The sequence below is a fragment of the Phoenix dactylifera genome, chromosome 9 (assembly GCF_009389715.1).
Source record: "Phoenix dactylifera cultivar Barhee BC4 chromosome 9, palm_55x_up_171113_PBpolish2nd_filt_p, whole genome shotgun sequence".
Classification (NCBI taxonomy): Eukaryota; Viridiplantae; Streptophyta; class Magnoliopsida; order Arecales; family Arecaceae; genus Phoenix; species Phoenix dactylifera.
Window position 1 is genome coordinate 186,340 of NC_052400.1, and position 18,702 is coordinate 205,041.

The window sequence follows — 18,702 nt, forward strand, 5'->3', positions numbered from 1 at the left end:
AATTCCTCCAATCCTCATTGTGGTTAGTTTTTATTTTTTTAATTCATCAATTTAGATATGTCATCTTTTGAGGAAAGTCAGTTTGGCATTTCTCCTGTTTCTGAGGGAGAAGAAACTAATCCCCAACCCCATGTTCCTAGTTCCTCTAGAACTAGTGAATCGAGTGAAGATCAAACCTCTTCTCGTAAGAGGACTAGTGCTGTATGGACTGAATTTGATAGAGTTATGGTTGATGGAGTCTGGAAAGCTAAATGTAAAAAATGTGCCAAACTTTATAGTTGTAGTAGTAGTGGGGGAACAGGGCATTTAAAAAGACATCAAGAGAGTCATAGGATGCATGATTCTCATGCTCAAACTCAAAGTACCCTTAATATACAAGGAGGATTACTTGTAGGTAATTTTGCATATAATCATGAAAATCAAAGAAAAGCACTTGTAAAATGGATAGTTAAGGATGAATTACCTTTTAGTTTATGTGAATCTTTTAATTTTGAAGAATATGTTCAATTAAACCTACAACCTGCTTACAAAAGAACTAGTAGGCGTACATTTAGAAGAGTAGCTATGACTAACTTTTTAGCAATGAAACAAAGTTTAATTGAATCACTTTCTACTTTAAATGTAAAAATTTCATTAACTTCTGATATTTGGTCAGCATCTGTAGGTAGTAATTGTTTTATTGCCATTACTGCTCATTATATTGATAATGATTGGCAATTAAATAAACGTATTCTTGCTTTTCGTGCGTTTGATTTTCCACATTCTGGGCAACAAATTTCAAATATCATTTATCAAACTGCATGTTCATATAATATTAATGATAAAATTATGTCTATTACTTTTGATAATGCATCTAATAATAATTCTGCTGTTGCATTATTAAAAGACTTATTGCATCCCATGTTAGATGGAAATTTATTGCATATTAGATGTGCATGTCATATCTTAAATCTTTCTGTTCAGGCTGGCATGGGTATGATTCAAGATGTGATTGGTAAAATTAGAAATGCAGTTTCTTTTATTCATGCTTCAAGATCAAGACTTCAAGAATTTAAGGAACTATGTATAAATCATGGTAAACGTTTTAAAAAATTTAAACTTGATGTAATTACTCGTTGGAACTCAACATATAGCATGATACATGATGCATACCCATATAGAAACTTATTAAGTGCATATATTAATGATCGTGGATTAGGCTTTACATTGACTGAAACTGATTGGAATAAAGAAAAAATTTTGGAAGATTTTTTGCTTAGTTTTTATAATGCTACCAATGTTCTTTCTGGTATTTATTATCCAACTTCATGTTCATTTTTACACAAGCATATATAATTAGTCAAAAATTTGCAGAACATAGATATGATGATGTTTTAATGCCTATTATTGACCTAATGGAATCTAAATGGAATGAGTATTGGGACAAGATATGTCCTATGCATAACTTAGCTGCTGTATTTGATCCTAGAGTTAAATTAAATGGCGTGCTAATTTTACTTGATGCATACTGTGAAAATATGATTAAAGATCCTGAACCTGCTAAAAATGAGGTAAAACAGTCTTCATCTTTAAGTAGTGAACTAGAATTTTATTTACGAAATGATCTTCAGTCTGCATATGATGAAAATCAAATAGAGAATCTAGATGTATTATCTTGGTGGAAGAGTGTTAGAAATCAATATCCTGTTATGTCTGCAATTGCACGCGATATTTTAGCTGTGCCGATGTCCACGGTAGCATCGGAATCCGCTTTTAGTGCAGGTCGGCGTGTTCTTGACGAAAAGAGAAGTAGGATGACGGGCGAAACGGTGGAGATGCTTCTCTGCTTCAAAGATTGGTTGGATGCTGAGGCAAGACTTCAAGATAAAGGTGGACATAATACAACATCCTCTGATGATGATGATACAAACACTACTGAAGACTGAAGAGTGAATACTGATTCACTGAATCACTGATGATTAGTAAGATTTCTTAATTTTTTATAATTGTACATTTTTATTGTATTCTGGAGGTCAGACCGAGGTCCAAACCTCGGCCCTTTGGCCCCTTTCTTATTGTATTCTGAAGGTCAGACCAAGGTCCAAACCTCCCTTCATGTACCATTTTGATTTAAATTAATAAACTGGTAGGGGTCTATGCCAAACCCCCCACCATTAAGGTGGCTTTATATTCATAAATCCTTAATTTTCAATATTTATTAATTTATTAAAAAAATTTATGAAGCATTAATTTTTATCGGGCCGGGCCGGGCCCAGGCCCGGACCGTGCCAGGCCCGCGGGCCAGCCCGGCCCAGGCCCTGATGGGCCGTGCTGGGCTGGCCCGCGGGCCGTGCCGTGCTTGGCCCGCGGGCCTAGAGCGGGCCGTGCCGGCCCAGGCCCGAAGCGGGCCGTGCCTGGGTCGGCCCGCGGGCCAGTAACCTGTGACCCGGCACGGCCCCTTTAAATGGGCCGTGCCAGGCACGGCCCCTTTAAATGGGCCGTGCCAGGCACGGCCTGGCACTGTAGCTATCGGGCCGTGCCAGGCATGGCCCTCTTCGTGCCGCCACGGCCCGGCCCAGTGCCCAACTCTAGCACTAGGATTGGTGGCAACTTGCATGCTTCATTTCATTTTGGGCGAGTATATAGTGTAATAAAAAAAAGATTTGCACATAATGGTGAAGTGATCCAAATATACTTCCTTATTTCCATGAAATTAAAACCAGAAGAGGTGTTTATTCAATTGTCTGGTGTATTAACTGCATCCCAGAATTCAATATGCAAAATAATATACAAATACTCTAAAATCAATCCTTTTATTTATTTTGCTGATGTCGGACCTCGGACTCTAGATAGCGTATTGGGTTGTTTCATTTCTTTTTTCTAGAACCTTTCTGATTCCTTGACGAAGAATAAGAGTAGACTTGCATAAATGAAATGACACATAAAGGCATCACAGTTTGAGCTATGGAATATATATTTTAGCATCAGATTCCTCTCCCTTCTCGATTCCTTCTCTCCTCTCTTCCCTCTACGAGAAATAAGTTGCAATCATTTTGCAATATTGGTAAGTGCCAGGACAAACAAGGCCATATAATTACTAGCAAATACTTGCCTGATCCCTAAGTTCTTTGTTAAAGGAGTGACGATTTGCAAATTAGAGTACGCATTGATTTGCTTCTAAGGTCCACAGTTCGCAATTCCGGATTTTCAAGCACCAACTTCAGCAGAGGTTTGGTAAGAAACTTCAAAGTCTGTATACTCTGATATATGTAGTAGCTTATGATGCATTTGTATATGTGTACATTCATAAAAATATAAATATTCCCTCGTAAGCATTGAATGGTTCACGGATTGATGTTACAAAGTTCTTGACCATATAAGATTTAGGAAACTCAAGTAGAATTGCTTACAATGAAAAAGTTTAACAAGTCAAATGAAAGCACGACTCAATGTTTTCATATATGGAATAAACAATAGAGCATATCGACTTTCTTTGCATTTGCCCATCGGTCACCATCTGATAAGCAAGATTGAGCAGGTATAACTTGCGTACTGCAACAAGGTTAATTCAGAGGAAAAGAGAGAGAGAAAAGAAAGAAAGAAAGAGAAGAGAAGAAAAAAGAAGACCAAGGGGTCATCTGCAAGTGAAGATAGCATAGAATTTGAAGGGAAAGATTACAAGTTATATCCAACCATGACAAGGCCCTAGGATTCATAGTAACCAGGAAATTTCATCTCTGAACAACATTTAAATTGCTGTCAATCATCGAAGTCATAGGAATAATGGACCACCAAGAGCAGATAATGATTAGCAGTGAGCGTTGCGGCCAGAATGCCTTATATTAATATATACCCAGTTGTAGGAGTGATTATGCAAAAACAAAGTATGAAGTGGCTTGATATTACCTGCTTGATTGTCACATTAAATACTCAGAGCTGATTCATGAACCAGAAACTTTTGAGAAGCAAAGAGACTACTTAGGGTTAAAAAACTGATCCTGCCTAAATAAAAAATTATGCAAGCAATGTATAGATTTGTTAATTCGCATTAGCAGCCAAGTTTGAACTCTCCAAAGAAAAAGACAAAATTAATTTTTCAAGGAAGTCTCCTTAAATTTGTATCATCCCAACATCGACATCATTAAGCTGATATAAGCCTGAGCTGGCAAGAGTAGCAGAAACCCAGGTTGGAGGAAAGCAAGAAAAGCAACATGGTGAAATACTGGTTTGCTTTGCACCAAACTCACCCTACCTAGCTTCTCAGGATGGTATCTCCCTGTCCAAATTTCCTACATCAAGGAGCAAATCTAGTATAATATGACAACCAAAAGGTTTTCCTAGACTTCAGTTTCCAAAGGTCATGTATTTTGATCTCTATGCTGTGGAGCTATTTCATCTGATTAACAAAAGCAATTGTTTGAGGAGTCAGCCTCCCCACAAGGACAAGTTTATTATATCACACATGATATTTTGTTAGTGCATGAGAAAGACAGTGAAATACTTGAGGACAAGAAACTCAAAAGCAAGTTAATTTCCCGATTCCAACAAATATGGGAGGAAAAAGTATATTTCATAACTTTTTTAAGAATAATTTATTCAATAATATAACAACCGAGGATGCTGCCTACCTACATATCATGGTGAGAGACATGCAGACACCAATGTCAGAGGATTTGTAAAAAGAGGTTTTCGAAAAATGGTTGGTCCAACATACAACTGAGAGAGCCACACACACACAGAGAGAGAGAGAGAGAGAGAGAGAGAGAGAGCACAATAATGGCAGGCAGTGCTCTACAGTTTGCACTCCAGAAGTTGGATTCTTTGCTGGTGAACGAACAACAATTGTTGAGAGGGGTAGACACAGGAGTCAAAGATATCAGAGATGAGCTTGAGTGCATAAAATCATTTTTGAGAGAAGCAGATGCTAGAGAAGATAGAGATGGCATGAGAACATGGGTGAATCAAGTACGAGAGATAGCGTATGACATTGAGGATGTTCTTGATGAGTTTGTGCTCCACTTTAACCGGCCTCATGGGCATGGATTTTCTGGCTTCCTTCATAGAGGTATTCACTACATCAAGCATCTGGGTACTCACCATCGGATAGCTTCTGCAATACAAGAAATCAAAAAACAGGTCCATAACATCTCACAGAGAAAAGATATGTATACTATCAAGTTTATTGACAATGGAACTTCTAATGCTACTACAGATAGATTGCATGATCGTCACATGGCTGCTCTTTTTATTGAGGAAGCTGAACTAGTGGGCATTGAAAAGCCCAAAGAAGAACTGATTGGGTGGTTAGTAAAAGGAGAATCACAGCTGAAGGTGATTTCAGTAGTCGGCATGGGTGGTTTGGGCAAAACTACTCTTGTCAGGAAAGTCTATGACCATGAAAGAGTGAAGGGATGGTTCAGCTGTCATGCTTGGATTACTGTGACACAATTGTTCACAATTGACGAACTCCTGAGAAGCATCCTAAATCAATTCTACAGGGAAAGAAATGAAATATTTCCTGGAAGAATTGATGCAATGGAAGGCATTCAGCTGATAGAGACACTTCGCCATTTCCTACGGGATAGAAGGTACGTGGTTGTTTTAGATGATCTCTGGCACATACAAGAATGGGATTATTTAAAATATGCATTACCTGTTAATAATTGTGGTAGTAGAGTTTTAGTTACAACACGAATTAGGGATGTGGGTCTCTCATGCCTTGAAACATGCGGTCACGTCTGCAATCTTCAACCACTACCTCCAGCAAAGGCTTGGTCTCTGTTTTGTAAAAAGGCTTTTCGATCCATCCCGGGGGGGACCTGCCCTCCAGAGCTCGAAGATATTTCTCATGATATTGTCAGCATATGTGATGGATTGCCTCTTGCAATCGTGGCAATAGCTGGTCTCCTGTCCAAAAAAGAGAGCAGTGTTTTAGAATGGAGGACATTGCTAGATAATCTTCATGCAGAGTTAGCCAACAATCCTAAACTTGAGCCTATCAAGAGAATATTATTATTAAGCTACAATGATTTGCCTCACTTCCTTAAATCTTGTTTCTTGTATTTTAGCATTTTCCCCAAGGATTATCCAGTCAAGCGCATCACTTTGATTCGACTGTGGATTGCTGAAGGGTTTATAGAAAGTGAGAAGGGTGAGACAATGGAGCAGGTTGCAGTGGACTACCTCAATGACCTCATTGATCGAAACATGGTTCAAGTGGCAGAGCATTATGATTACGGAAGAGTACGAAGTTGTCGTGTACATGATCTTATCTATGAGACTATTCTCTTGAAATCAAAGGAGGAGAATTTCAGCATGTCTCTTGTCAGAAAGAAAACACATATGCACGGAAGGATTCGACGCCTGTCAATACATAACGCTGGTGAGGATGTTCTACAAAATACAAGCTTGTCTCACCTTCGTGCTCTGTTCATGTTTGGTGTTAATGCCCTCTCAGCCTCTTCTATGGGCAATCTATTTTACAGCTTTAGATTATTGAAGGTCTTGGATTTGGAAGGTGCACCAATTGAGAGGTTTCCAATAGAATTTGGGAAGCTCCTCCACTTAAGGTACTTGAGTTTGCGAAATACAAGGATCAACAAACTCTCAAAATCCTTGGGAAAGCTCGAGAACCTAGAAACCTTAGATCTGAAGGGCACCTATGTTTCTGAATTGCCGACAAAGATCCTCAAACTCCAAAGTTTACGCCATCTTCTTGCATATCACTATTACACTGGTCGCCACCCACCTTTCTATCATACAAATGGTGTGAAGGTACCTCAGGGGATAGGCAGATTAAGAGATTTGCAGAAGCTCACATACATAGAGGCAAATCAGGACAGTGGCATAGTTAGAGAACTCGGATACCTAACTCAACTGAGGAGGTTGGGCATAGTAAAATTGAGAAAAGAAGATGGGGTAAACCTTTGTGCTTCCATTGAGAGGATGAACAACCTTCGCTCTATCTCAGTGACATCAATTGGAATGGATGAGGTTCTTGACCTGCAATATTTAAAATCTCCCCCTTCAGATCTACAACGTCTATATTTGAGAGGACCCTTGGAGACTTTACCAAATTGGATTTCCACTCTTCAAAACCTTGTTAGAATGCGCCTAAGATGGTCTAAATTGAAAGAGGATTCACTCAGAGTTCTTCAAGTTCTTCCAAATCTGGTAGAACTCACACTTATTCGTGCATATGATGGTGTTCAATTATATTATCAAAAAGGAGGATTTCAAAAGCTGAAAATTTTGGATTTAGAACAGTTGGATAATTTGAATTATGTAATGCTAGATGGAGCGATGCCAAATCTTCAAAAGATGTACATTAGGCAGTGTGTGCAGTTGAAGGCGGTGCCTCTCGGCATTGAGCAACTAGTAAACCTCAAAGAGCTCCACTTATTTGATATGCCTGAAGTGTTTGTGCAAAATTTACGGAGACATGAAGGGGCAGATAGACCGAAAGTGAACCACATTCCAATAGTGAGATCATATGATCATGAAGATCGGGTGTACGAAGAACTTTAACAACTTATTAACTGCTGACAGAATTGAGGAGTTCCAACTAGTGATTCTGGTGAGTGCCAATACCTTCCTTTTTGTGTATCACCTGTTGTCATTTGTTCTTGTATCTTTGTAAAGATTAAACTCTACATGCATTGTGTGGCTACCAAGTCCAAAATGAATTATCACTGTGGGGGGAAGCTTCTGGAAAATATCAAACTTGGTTTTCATAAAGTTTTTTTTTTATACAAAAAGGGGCATTTTCCACTTAACCCACTTTTCCAAAAAGAGAACATTTATCGCTGCTCATGGGGAGGCTCAGGTAGGCGAAGGTTGTTTTTTAAATAGGTTACATCTATAGATTATTTAGAAGCTATATCCAGTTCAATATCACAATTAATGAGATAGACTCAAAGTTAGCAATCCATTCACTTATAGAAGTTAGAAGTTAAAGGTCGAAATATTTATCTGGTGAATACTTCATATTTATTTATTTTTCTTAATTTTCCATCAACACCATGGTCTCATTTCCATCAACATTAAGGTGGTTGTGTGTAAGTAGAGTTGTAATATACCAAGGGCGGCATGAGAACTTTACAGACTTATGAATATAGGGACAGGGGTTGCAAAATGAAAATCCAAAGCAATGAATGTGATCAACAAGCTCCAGAATGCCTAAAACAAAAAGTCAATGTATATATCATGCCTATGCATCAAGTCATCCCAAAACTAAAACATTGAATTTTACCATTAGAACTCTTGACTTGGGATGACTTGACACATGGTAAGGGACTGAGGGGTCTCCAACAGATATGAAATCTTGCTTATGGGCATTTAAGTATTGTATATCACATCCAAAGGTTTAGATTTTCATTTTGCAACTCTGTCTTTGAATTTGGCTATGGGTTTAAACTCCAGTCCTTTTAACTTGTTTTTAATGAAACATGTTGCATCTACTACTTCAACTTCCTTAAATGTGTACCCAACTCTAATTTCACTTTTAACCATAATGAACTGCAATTCATTTTGATACCTGCCACAAAACAGTCATACATTTTACTTCATAAAAGAAGGAAAGAAACATAGATCAACATGGGTGAATAATTCTACAAATACTATATAGCAAGGTCCGCAATCACAGTAACAGGTACTGTCTCGGTACGATACGGTATACTTCTGTACCGAAATAGCTGTCTAACCATTTTTCTCAATTTTTATCTCAGTACATCTCGGTATAGACCGATATGCACCTAGGTACGGACTGGTACGCACCTCAGTGCGTCTAGGTACGGGTCGGTATGTCTCGGTAGAGGTGGTACGCGGCTTGTACCAACTTGAAGGGATGTTTTGTACCGATTTTCTTTCGGTACGATACGGTACGCTCCGTACCAGGCGGTACGATAGACCATGTTTTATAGCTTAGGCTGCAGATAATTTTATTTGACTTTTTTTCTAGAATTATACTGTTTACATAAATATCTAGAAAGCTGAAAAAAATATCAGCTTAAGTGCTTTAATGTTCTCCAAAACTCAAATTATATTGGTATCAGTTAAGTTTCATTTCATCGGCATGGAATAAGTTTGCAAATTAAACTGAAAGTTTTCATAGACAAATAACAAGAAAAATTTGATTTGCTAAAATTTGGCCCATACCGGCCAGTTCAGGCCGTACCGGACCGGTGCGGTCTTTGACCGGTTTGGTTCCGCAGTGAAAAACGGTTCCGGCCCCATTGGGGTAGGAACCGAGCAGTATAGGGCCCATATCGGCCTGAACCGGCGGGTACAAGAGCGAACCGGACCGGTTCTGCCCGGTTTGGCCAGTGCCAACCAGCAAATGCCACAGCCACAGAGTGGCGTTTACAGAAATGCCACATAGTGGCGTTTGGCATTGTGGCTGTGCCACGGTGCGCGCAGCGCGCACTGTGGTTGCGCCGTTGGCCGGTTCAATACCGGTACAAACTAGTTCGAACCGGTACTGTACCAGTCCGGTAGGCGACCAGTACGCCTATCAGTACCAGTACGGCATATCTTGGTTCAAATATTCACTAATGCTTCCTAAATTTTTTTTTCTCTATATGAAATGCATCTAACAAATTTCTAGATCTTCCTTGGGTGCCCTTTAGCCTTTGCCTCAAATTGTTGTCCAGGTTGCAGCAGAAGCTCAGATAATATATTCCTTTCAGACATCCAATTACAAGCTTCAGCCAATTAAAGACACATCATATTGAAGATGTGTTTCAAAAATGTTCTGGCATCTTTTAAGTGTTCTTTTCCACCCCCAGATGTGTTGTTATGACTGTCCAGAAAATTTTCTGCACTCTTGGAGTTGATGTAGAAGAGTTTAAATCCTAAGTTGTTCTCTGTTAATACAGAAAGTCTGTTATATGTATGTCAGATATGCTGACAATGTGGCATGTCTGCATTGACTAAGTATTTCTAGAGTTTTTCTTTTGTATGCGTGTTTTGAACAGTTTTAATTCTAAATTGTTCTTTGCTGAAATTACAAAAAGTCAAAGTCTGTTATGCGCATTTCAAGGAATACTGGAAATAGTATCTTGAAGCTGACATGACTGCATTTACCAAGCATATCTACAGTTGTTTGTTTGTTCTAACTAAACTTTCTAGCATCAAGGAGTTAAACCTTTAATGCCATTAGTTGACAAAAGTTCCAGTAAACAACCAAGCTCTTACCATAGCAAGTTTTATAAGTGAAATGCATATTTAAAACTTCAAATTGAAGCATGGCTTTGTCTAACAGGACAATATCGCATTATTCATGAAATTAAAGCACAGAACTTGCCTTCACAAAACATAATTTTTATTCTTTGCGTATGAATCAAATCAGTCTCCATGATTCCATAGAAAAATAAGGCATGCAATGAACTAACATAGAGGTGATATGACTTCATATCCATAACATATTAAAAAGAGCAAGTTGGCCTGTGTATCTAGGAGTCATTTCTAATAAAACTACCATTAGTTTGTTTTAAGTGAAATTTCATTCATAAATTAATCCCAACCAGCGTTTTAAAAATCGATATTGGAGGGTGTAGCAGTTTTTTTAAAAATTGGAACGGTGCAGGTACCAACACATGGTACAGGATGTAGTCTCATACCGACATACATTGCACTGGTCTAGTTTTCTGCTGGAACAGTATGGTACTGCTTGTACCATTCCAATCTAGTGGTTTTTAAATCATTGATTCTAATATAAATTATTATATATATTAAAAACAAATGATGTCCAGCTAACAATCTCTTGTCTGTTTATCTTTTACTGGTGTTATCTATTTCTGAGGTCTAACCCAAGTCAGATTCTCTTGATCTTGTCATGACTCCTATTTTTCTCCGCCCTACACCCATTTCTGCAGTTATTTCACTTTAAAAGAAAACCATAATTTTTGCCTCTTATTAATAATTTTACCTTTTCTTCTCCTTTTTGACTTAATATACATGCAATGCGCATGTCGACTGGACTAGGAGTCAAACTCTGGCTGATGCAAATACATATCAAATGACAGAAATGTTGGGATAACTGCAACATATTTGCTGAACATGCCAAAGTGATAATCTTTTCTTCCACCTTATTTGACTTCTTTTTGGGTCTGGAAGTCTTTAGATTCCAAGTAGATTATTGGGTCTATGTGCAATGGAGACCAAGGAAATCATATGTTTGGGTCTAAATGTCTTTGAGGTGGAGACTAATTTTTTTATCGATTTTTCTGTTCTTTCCATTATTATCATTTCAGCCATATTACTTTTGTGATAAGTCTGTCTTAGTACTTTCTCCATCATCAATGAAATCTACAACATGTGTTTTTGACATCTCCTTTGCAAGTGTCCCTAAATAATATAACTACAAGTACGGATCATACTAATGAAGAATGGGAAAGAGTTACTTTCCTAAATTTAAGAAAGCAATACAAAAACATGAAAGACAAGCTATAAATATACAGAATAAGCTCAAGGGGTCAATATAGAAACAATTTTGCCTCCCGCTTGACATGGCACTGATGAAGTGCTAGCTACTCCATTTGTTAGGACAAGGCATGCTATGGATTTATCACTGGAATATTGTGAATAGTCAGATATAACACTGTAGCAATCCTGGAGTAACTGCTTAGCCTTTTGAGCAAATTGACATTTGCAAGGAAGCTGATATTCTCAGTTCCTTCTGCAATGTATATAGAGGTTGGAGACAGGAGCACATGACTGCCATGATGCTTTGGAGATGGTTATACCGTTGGACATTCAAGGTCTGGAGGTGATTAAGAGCCTATTTAGGTAAGAATAATCATCTATGAAATTCAAATTGAGGCAATCAAGAGCTATAAGAAGAAAAAGTGGCATGAGAAGAATTAGAGCTCATTAAGAATCCAAGTGCCAAATAGTTATTGGATAAGAAAAGCATTCTAGGGCTTTTAGAGAAAAATCTCAATATGAAAGATTGGAGAAAAAGACCATTCAGAATTTATGCACCTTGGCACCTCCTAGCATTCAAAACTTGTTAGTTTGATTTTTATGAAGATTTTTCAGCTTTTGTTTGTTAAATGGGAAAGTGGTAGTTCAACCATGGTAGCATAAGTTCATTGCTTCGTTCTTAGTTGTAGTTTCTTCCAAAGACTTAAAAGTGTTTCTTCCTGATTTCATGTTTTCTAAAACACTATATTATATATATAATATGAATTTTTATGCATTTTCTTACTTACGATATTGTCTGTTATAGGTTAATGATTTCTCATTTCTTACTTCTAATTCCTTTTTAGACATAACAGGATGAAAATTACTTATTAGAGGGTTTGATCTACTTTCCTTTTGTCAATTGTGCAGGTTTGTCAAGTCCCCTCGTAGTCCAGTTTATCCAAAAAATTATCATGGACTCTGCATGTCAAACAAGAACTACATGGGAAATAACAATTTAGAAGAACAAAGGATTTACCTCGTGAGGTACATTGAAATTGGAAAATGACAAACGAAAACCAGAAAAGATAGAACATGCTCTTCATGTAGGCCGTATTGCCTAACTTGATGCCCGTCCAACATCTCCCATCAAAGGAGTAATAACTCCGTTCTCCGTCATATTCTCAACTTTTCCCTACTCCAACAAGCATACTTCAATTTCCTTCACTGTCCTGACAGCTCTTTGACTTCATTCTTCTCTCCCACCAATTGCGCATTCCGTCAAGCACCTGGTACTCGTTCCGCCTCTGTGCATCAGACCAGCCCCAACGAACTTCCCTCGTTAGTTCGACACCACGGTGTTCATCTTGACACGATCCTGTCCCCACGCCTGTGGTTTGATCTCAAAGTCAGAATCTTTTCAAGACCCAATCCCGGTCTTCCCATCAAGAAATGCATTGAAGTCCAACGCACTAGAAGAAATCAGATACTAAACTTGGATACGAACGCGGACAGCGATAAAGATATTTATATTTATAGTTTACTAATTTTTTTTGAATACAAATATATTTGGTATAGTTATTTTTACTTTAAAAAAATGAATATGGATGTCGATAAAGAAAGTAGTAGTTATAGTAAAGATAGTGAAAAAAGTGGTAGTATAGATGGCAACTCTACTGTTACAAAATAGTCAATTAGCAACAAAATATTTTTCTGCAAATCATAATTTATTGATAGTAAGTACCATAACGCAATGAAATGAAAAGTTTGTTGTGAAATATCTCTTGAATAATATTTTTTGTGGCGAAATATAGTCTCGTTGCTAGTTTTTGTAATCAGGTGTGACAATTTAATACTTTTTGCAACAAGATACCATTGTTGTAAATACCACGATGATATATTCTAGTCACTAATAAGTTATTAATTTAATAACGTTATTAGAATCATTTCCAAATATATATTTGTAGATATAAAAAGTAAAAAAAGTAACTATATTTTTTTGCTTTTAGGTGATAAAAGTATTGTTGCTAATGCTTTTATATTTAGTGTCAAATAGTTTTCATCATAAATAGATTTTGATTTTTTGACAAGGATAATATTTTATTGCTAAATGTTTATTTGTTGATAACTTTTACTATTCTTGTCACCAAACATAGACTATTTAATGATAAAGTGTGTTTTGTTACCAATACTTCATTGTGTAAATTTATGATAAAATAGTTTCTCATTGCTAATTATTTATATAATTTTTAGTGATAATGATATATCATTGTTAGATAAATGTTTACCGGCAGCATATTTAATTTTATTGGAGAATACTAAATACTTGGCAGTCAACTAACTTTTGTCACCTATATTTCATTTTATAACTTTTATGATAAAACAGTTTTTACTACTAATTATTTATAATTTATTTTTATGAAGAGCGATAAATTAATTTAATTTTTTGAAAAATATTTTAAATTTTTTGATGATGATAATATTTTTGACTAAATATTTATTTGTTAGAGATATAAAAGATTTTGTTGCGAAATATAGGCTATTTGCACTGATTAGGTTTCGCCATGCTTTCTTGTATTATTCTATTACTGATTACTTATGGATTTTTTTAGATGAGTTAGTTACATCAATGATATCAAATTTTACTTTTCTTTTTTTCTGCGACAAATTCCTTTTCGCTCCAACTGAATTTGATTTTAACAAAGATAACATTTTCATCACTTAAGATAAAATTTTATGCTGTCTCGTTACTCAAATTTTTCTTTCAATTACTCAATTATGTTTTTAAAAAAATAACTAGATTAAATGTCCTATTTTACTCAAATCTGATCCAATTCGTTTATTAAACAAGTTGCAGAAGTCATGTTTGGTTAAGATTAATTTTTTTTTTTTTTTTTAGTTTTAGGAGGGAACCTATGTGGAGATTCCACAGAGACGAAGATGTGCGGAAGGTTACAAGCGTACGTGTTTCGTCCAGTGCAAGACTTTAGTGGTCTCGTTCTCATTCATGGCCTCTGAAAGGATTGATCTCCTAATTTTCTTCTGGGTGGAACATTGACTAGTTCCAGCCAACCAGCTTTGCATGAAACTACGGGCTCCACTACATGACAAGTAGCCTAAATTTGGATGGGGCCCACGGGAAGAACGCTGCACTTTGGAAATAGCTTGTTCTTGTAGCGTGGAACTTCTAAATTTTGGAAAACTTTTGTTTAATGGATAGAGTGCATGCGGATGAGGGCCATCCAATTACCGGTGCTTTCTCTTCTCTCTGCCATACAAAGGTAGAAAGAAGATCCACAATCTCTCTATGCTATACTGTCTGCATACCAGAATGCTATACAACGCCTGATGGCCGTCATCAAGTGATGAATATCAACAGCGATATGTTATGTATGCCACTCAAAGCTCTAAAAAAACCAATATACCCTTTTCACTTAATTTTTCTCTTCCTCTTCTGTGTCTTCTTCAACCTCTTTTGTGTCTTCTTCATTTTTTTTTTCTTTTTTTTTGCTTTAACATGATGCCTAATATAAAGCCAATGCAATAGATAAAAAATGTATCAGATGCTATTGATTATTATTCTTTTAGCTTCGATTATGTGGAGAATCTGGATAGTAGCATATGGAGGGGGACATCTGGATTGTATGCACAGAGATGTTAACTTTGTGTAGGGACATCTTAATTGCGTGCACAAAGATGTTAACCATTTGGAGAATTACTTAGGTTCTTAATGTTATTATCTTTCTATTTTTTATTTCATTAGCAGGCAAATAAAATCTCCGATTTCAACGTTTGGAAGTAGGAGCGGTATCATCTCATTTTCTTAGCATTTAAATAAATTTTGGGTGCCCAAGGCTGATTCATGGTGATATTTAAATTCGTTTAGAGATCCTCATCTCATACAGCGGAGCGGTATAATACGAGACCATAACCTTTTTTTACATTGAATTTAACTAAATGATCAATATTTAGAATACTTGAGCACTGACCCACCGAGGCAAAGATTTAAGGCTTTAGTTCAAGCCCATCATGCAGGATTCAGCCGACATAACCAAGTATGAGATTGGTAGCTCATCATCTTTTTATTTAATAACTTAGTTTGCAAAATTCATTATCAATAAAAATTTCTAATTTGCATTTCTTGCATTTCATTATACCCATCTTTTTTCCAATAAATGAATAATGGTTTAGGATCACCCCTTCTTCTTGCGCCAAAGATCTTACATTTCCGAAGGAATTGGAGCTACATTTCTTTTCAATTTCCATTCAAGAGTTCCTATGTGTTTCCACGCCCTTTTTTTGAGACCTCGAAAAATAATGAAATGGACAAATTCCTTTTCTTAGGAACACATACAAGAAAAAGGATAATGGTAACCCCACCATTAACTACTTCATTTTCATTTATTAATTTAATAGTAATAGAAATACATGTCCTACCGAGACAGAATTTGTAACTTGCTATCCTCTTGCCTAGCAGGCAAAAATTTATCTCTGTTCAAAGACTGATTGATTTAACAACAACTAGTGGTCCTCTAAGCACCAAGACGGAGTGTTTCACTTAGTTAGCCCACTAGCATAATTTTTTATGCAAGCATCATGAGTACATGAACATCGTGGGAATTAGAGGACATAGAAGTCTCCATTTGGTCACTGATATGATGGTCTTCTCGTCAACCCAATGTCTCGGCCGAGCTCTCGCCAGCGCAGACAAGTCTCCGTAGTCAGCCGCTGTCGTCCAACAAAGTCATTTTTTTTTTTTGATTTGGAACAAAGGAACAAAGTCATTTTCTTGGATGGAAATACCACGCGCATGCGACGTTCAAAGCCATGTTGGTGACTGTACAACCTACTCGGGCAATCCTCGTATTACATTCGCATCGACCGTCTAAACCAGACATGAAATAGGAATGAACCCGATTTTCTTCATCGTTTTTGGATCTCTTAAAATGCTCGTAGGTAGCGTGTATTTTATTTTAAAAACATTTGCTCACACAGTTCTTGCATTAATACAGCCAACAGTCATGAGAAAAAAAAAAATAGCAGAGAGAATGAGCAACTACATAACTTTTCCATAGGATCTCTTTTGAGTGCCGAGCAACAAAGGAGGTAATCTAGTTTGCGGTTTTGTTTGCCTTCCTATACACATGAGCGGCCTGAAAGGAGCCACAATTTCTCACTAGCTTGCGAATATTATAGAGCAACAAATGTCCATCTCTATACCTATGCTTGTTCCATATCCACTCGATCACCAATACAGAGTATCCTTTAAGGCAAATGCTATCCGCACTCAAAATACGTCCTGCATTTATGATATCCTCTGTTGTCCAATTTTTGTTTATCTAAAAATACGCTAAATAGATCGTTGTTAGAACTGACAAACAAAGTTTAATTTAATTTTACTCTTACCTTTTCTACTCGAAGAATAGTGGTCGTAAGAGGTCGATCCGTTGGGACGCGCTGAAGACGTGGGGACGGCGTTGGCAGCGACGCGGACGAACGCCTGATGTGGAAGGCTGGCTGAGATGTGCCGGCTGGTTGCTTGCATGGCACGGGAGAGCTGGCTCGGTGGGGATGCAGGCTGGACGTGGAGACGTGCTGGAAAGCTGGCTGGCATGCTGGGATGAGTTGAGCTCAAACCCAATGTTATTGGGTCTCTTGGATTACTTGCATTCAAACACAAATATAACGTTAATTAGTTAATTTTATCATTAATGATTAGCTATAATACTAATTCAGATGGTACGATGATTGCACTTTTGTGCTCTCATCATACCCCCCAACTAGCTTATTGCTAGTCTCTAGTAATTTAGTGCGAAAATGATAAAATGAGAGTGCAAAAGTTTTATTTTTATTTTTAGTATTAATTATTATATAGATATATATGAACTAAAATAAATACTCACTTTCGTAGAGCATTACGATTGCACTTAGCACGTGCAACAAGCCTTTAAAACCATAGGTTACCCTAGTGGACGAGTGTTGTCTCGTGAGGGTTTGCAGTGAAGTTACCCACAAACTTCAATCCCAAAATAAAATTTGTTTTATGAAATGAAAGTCTAATTTCAAGTACATAAATGATAAGAATTTCAAAAATACACAAAGTTTTAATTACTAAGTAGCCCAAATTCTAGATTAATATGCAATTTAAGTTGAAGTCATTAAGTTTTCCATTAGGGAGTTGTAAGACTTATTTATACTTGAGTGCTCAGAGAAGTCTGGACCATCCACAAGTTAAGGTTTTGGATCTCCAAAATATCGCTAATGCTAGTAGTTTTTAAGAATTGGTTGGACAAGACCTATTTGCTGATTCAAAATCATCTTATCTGCAGGATTTCGAGAGCTGTGGATGTTTACTTTAATACCTCATGGGCTTTATTTGTAATATTCTAGTTTACTCGAATTTTTGCAACGATGGCTTTCACACTATTGTCTTTCTTAAGGTCAATATACATAATTTTTTTTTCTTTCAAGAAACATGATAATGTATATATTGTGCACTTTTACTCCTGTGATGATTCCTCCATGTAGCGAGCAATTAGTCGACAATTTTCACACCAGTTGGCATGAGGTGTCGGGCATCAAGACTCCCCTACAAATCTATGCTCGGGTTCCTCATCACAAGCCCGCTGACCTTTGACAATAGGTAGCCCTTTTCGATGTACCTGACTAAATCCACCATTTTATTTTTTATTTATTATTTATTATTATTATTATTATTTTTTTGTGAATCAGAAAAAGATGGTTCATCAGGATTCGAGGTTGCTACCATATTCTCAACACAATGTCGAACCTATACCTTAGAAATGCAGGTCAGATGTGTTGTGAAATTCAAAACACTAATTAGCTTACAGCTCACTAAAAGAAACTTAATAAAAAGAACTTACTTTGCACTACTTTCGACTAGTCATTGGGCTCTTAGATTTTATATACCTTGTGTGTTGTACAGAAATAATATTTTTTTTATTTTGGATTTTTTTATTTTAAATGTTTAAAAACACCCCCAAACCTAAATCTAACATTGTCCTCAATCTTAAAAAAAATTTAAAGCAGTAATAGAACAGAGAAGAAGTTACCTGATATGGGTAGGTAAATTGGCAATTGGGGCAAAAACCCTCAAACCTGCATGTTAGTAATTTATTGAATTTTTTATTATTATTATATTTTTTTATTTTTTTATTTTTTTATAATATTTATATGTTGGGTTGCCTCCCAAGAGCGCTAAGTTTTATATTTTCAGCCAGACAAAATGTAAATTCATTTATTTTTCAACCATTATCTAAGAATGGTTTTGGAAGAGTCCGAGGAAAAATAGTCGGCTGA

At 36.7% G+C, this 18,702-nt stretch overlaps 1 protein-coding gene and 1 long non-coding RNA gene across 2 annotated transcripts; one reads left to right on the top strand and one right to left on the bottom strand.

Annotated features, from left to right (window-relative positions):
• Positions 1-3,009: 3,009 nt before the first annotated feature.
• LOC103721264 (disease resistance protein RPM1-like) lies at positions 3,010-10,882 on the top strand. The gene is made up of 2 exons (XM_026810087.2): positions 3,010-7,555; positions 9,630-10,882. The coding sequence occupies exon 1, from the start codon at positions 4,756-4,758 to the stop codon at positions 7,504-7,506; it is 2,751 nt and encodes a 916-aa protein (XP_026665888.2). The 5' UTR covers positions 3,010-4,755; the 3' UTR covers positions 7,507-7,555; positions 9,630-10,882.
• LOC113463657 lies at positions 4,824-12,896 on the bottom strand. Its single transcript, XR_003388334.2, has 3 exons — positions 12,422-12,896; positions 5,633-5,886; positions 4,824-5,089 (listed from the first exon to the last, which is right to left on the bottom strand). It is a non-coding gene; the product is annotated as an uncharacterized LOC113463657 (long non-coding RNA).
• Between the last annotated feature and the right edge of the window lie 5,806 nt (positions 12,897-18,702).

Bases quoted from the DNA above. Each gene is read 5' to 3' on its own strand.
- LOC103721264 (XM_026810087.2), top strand. From the start codon at position 4,756: ATGGCAGGCAGTGCTCTACAGTTTGCACTCCAGAAGTTGGATTCTTTG.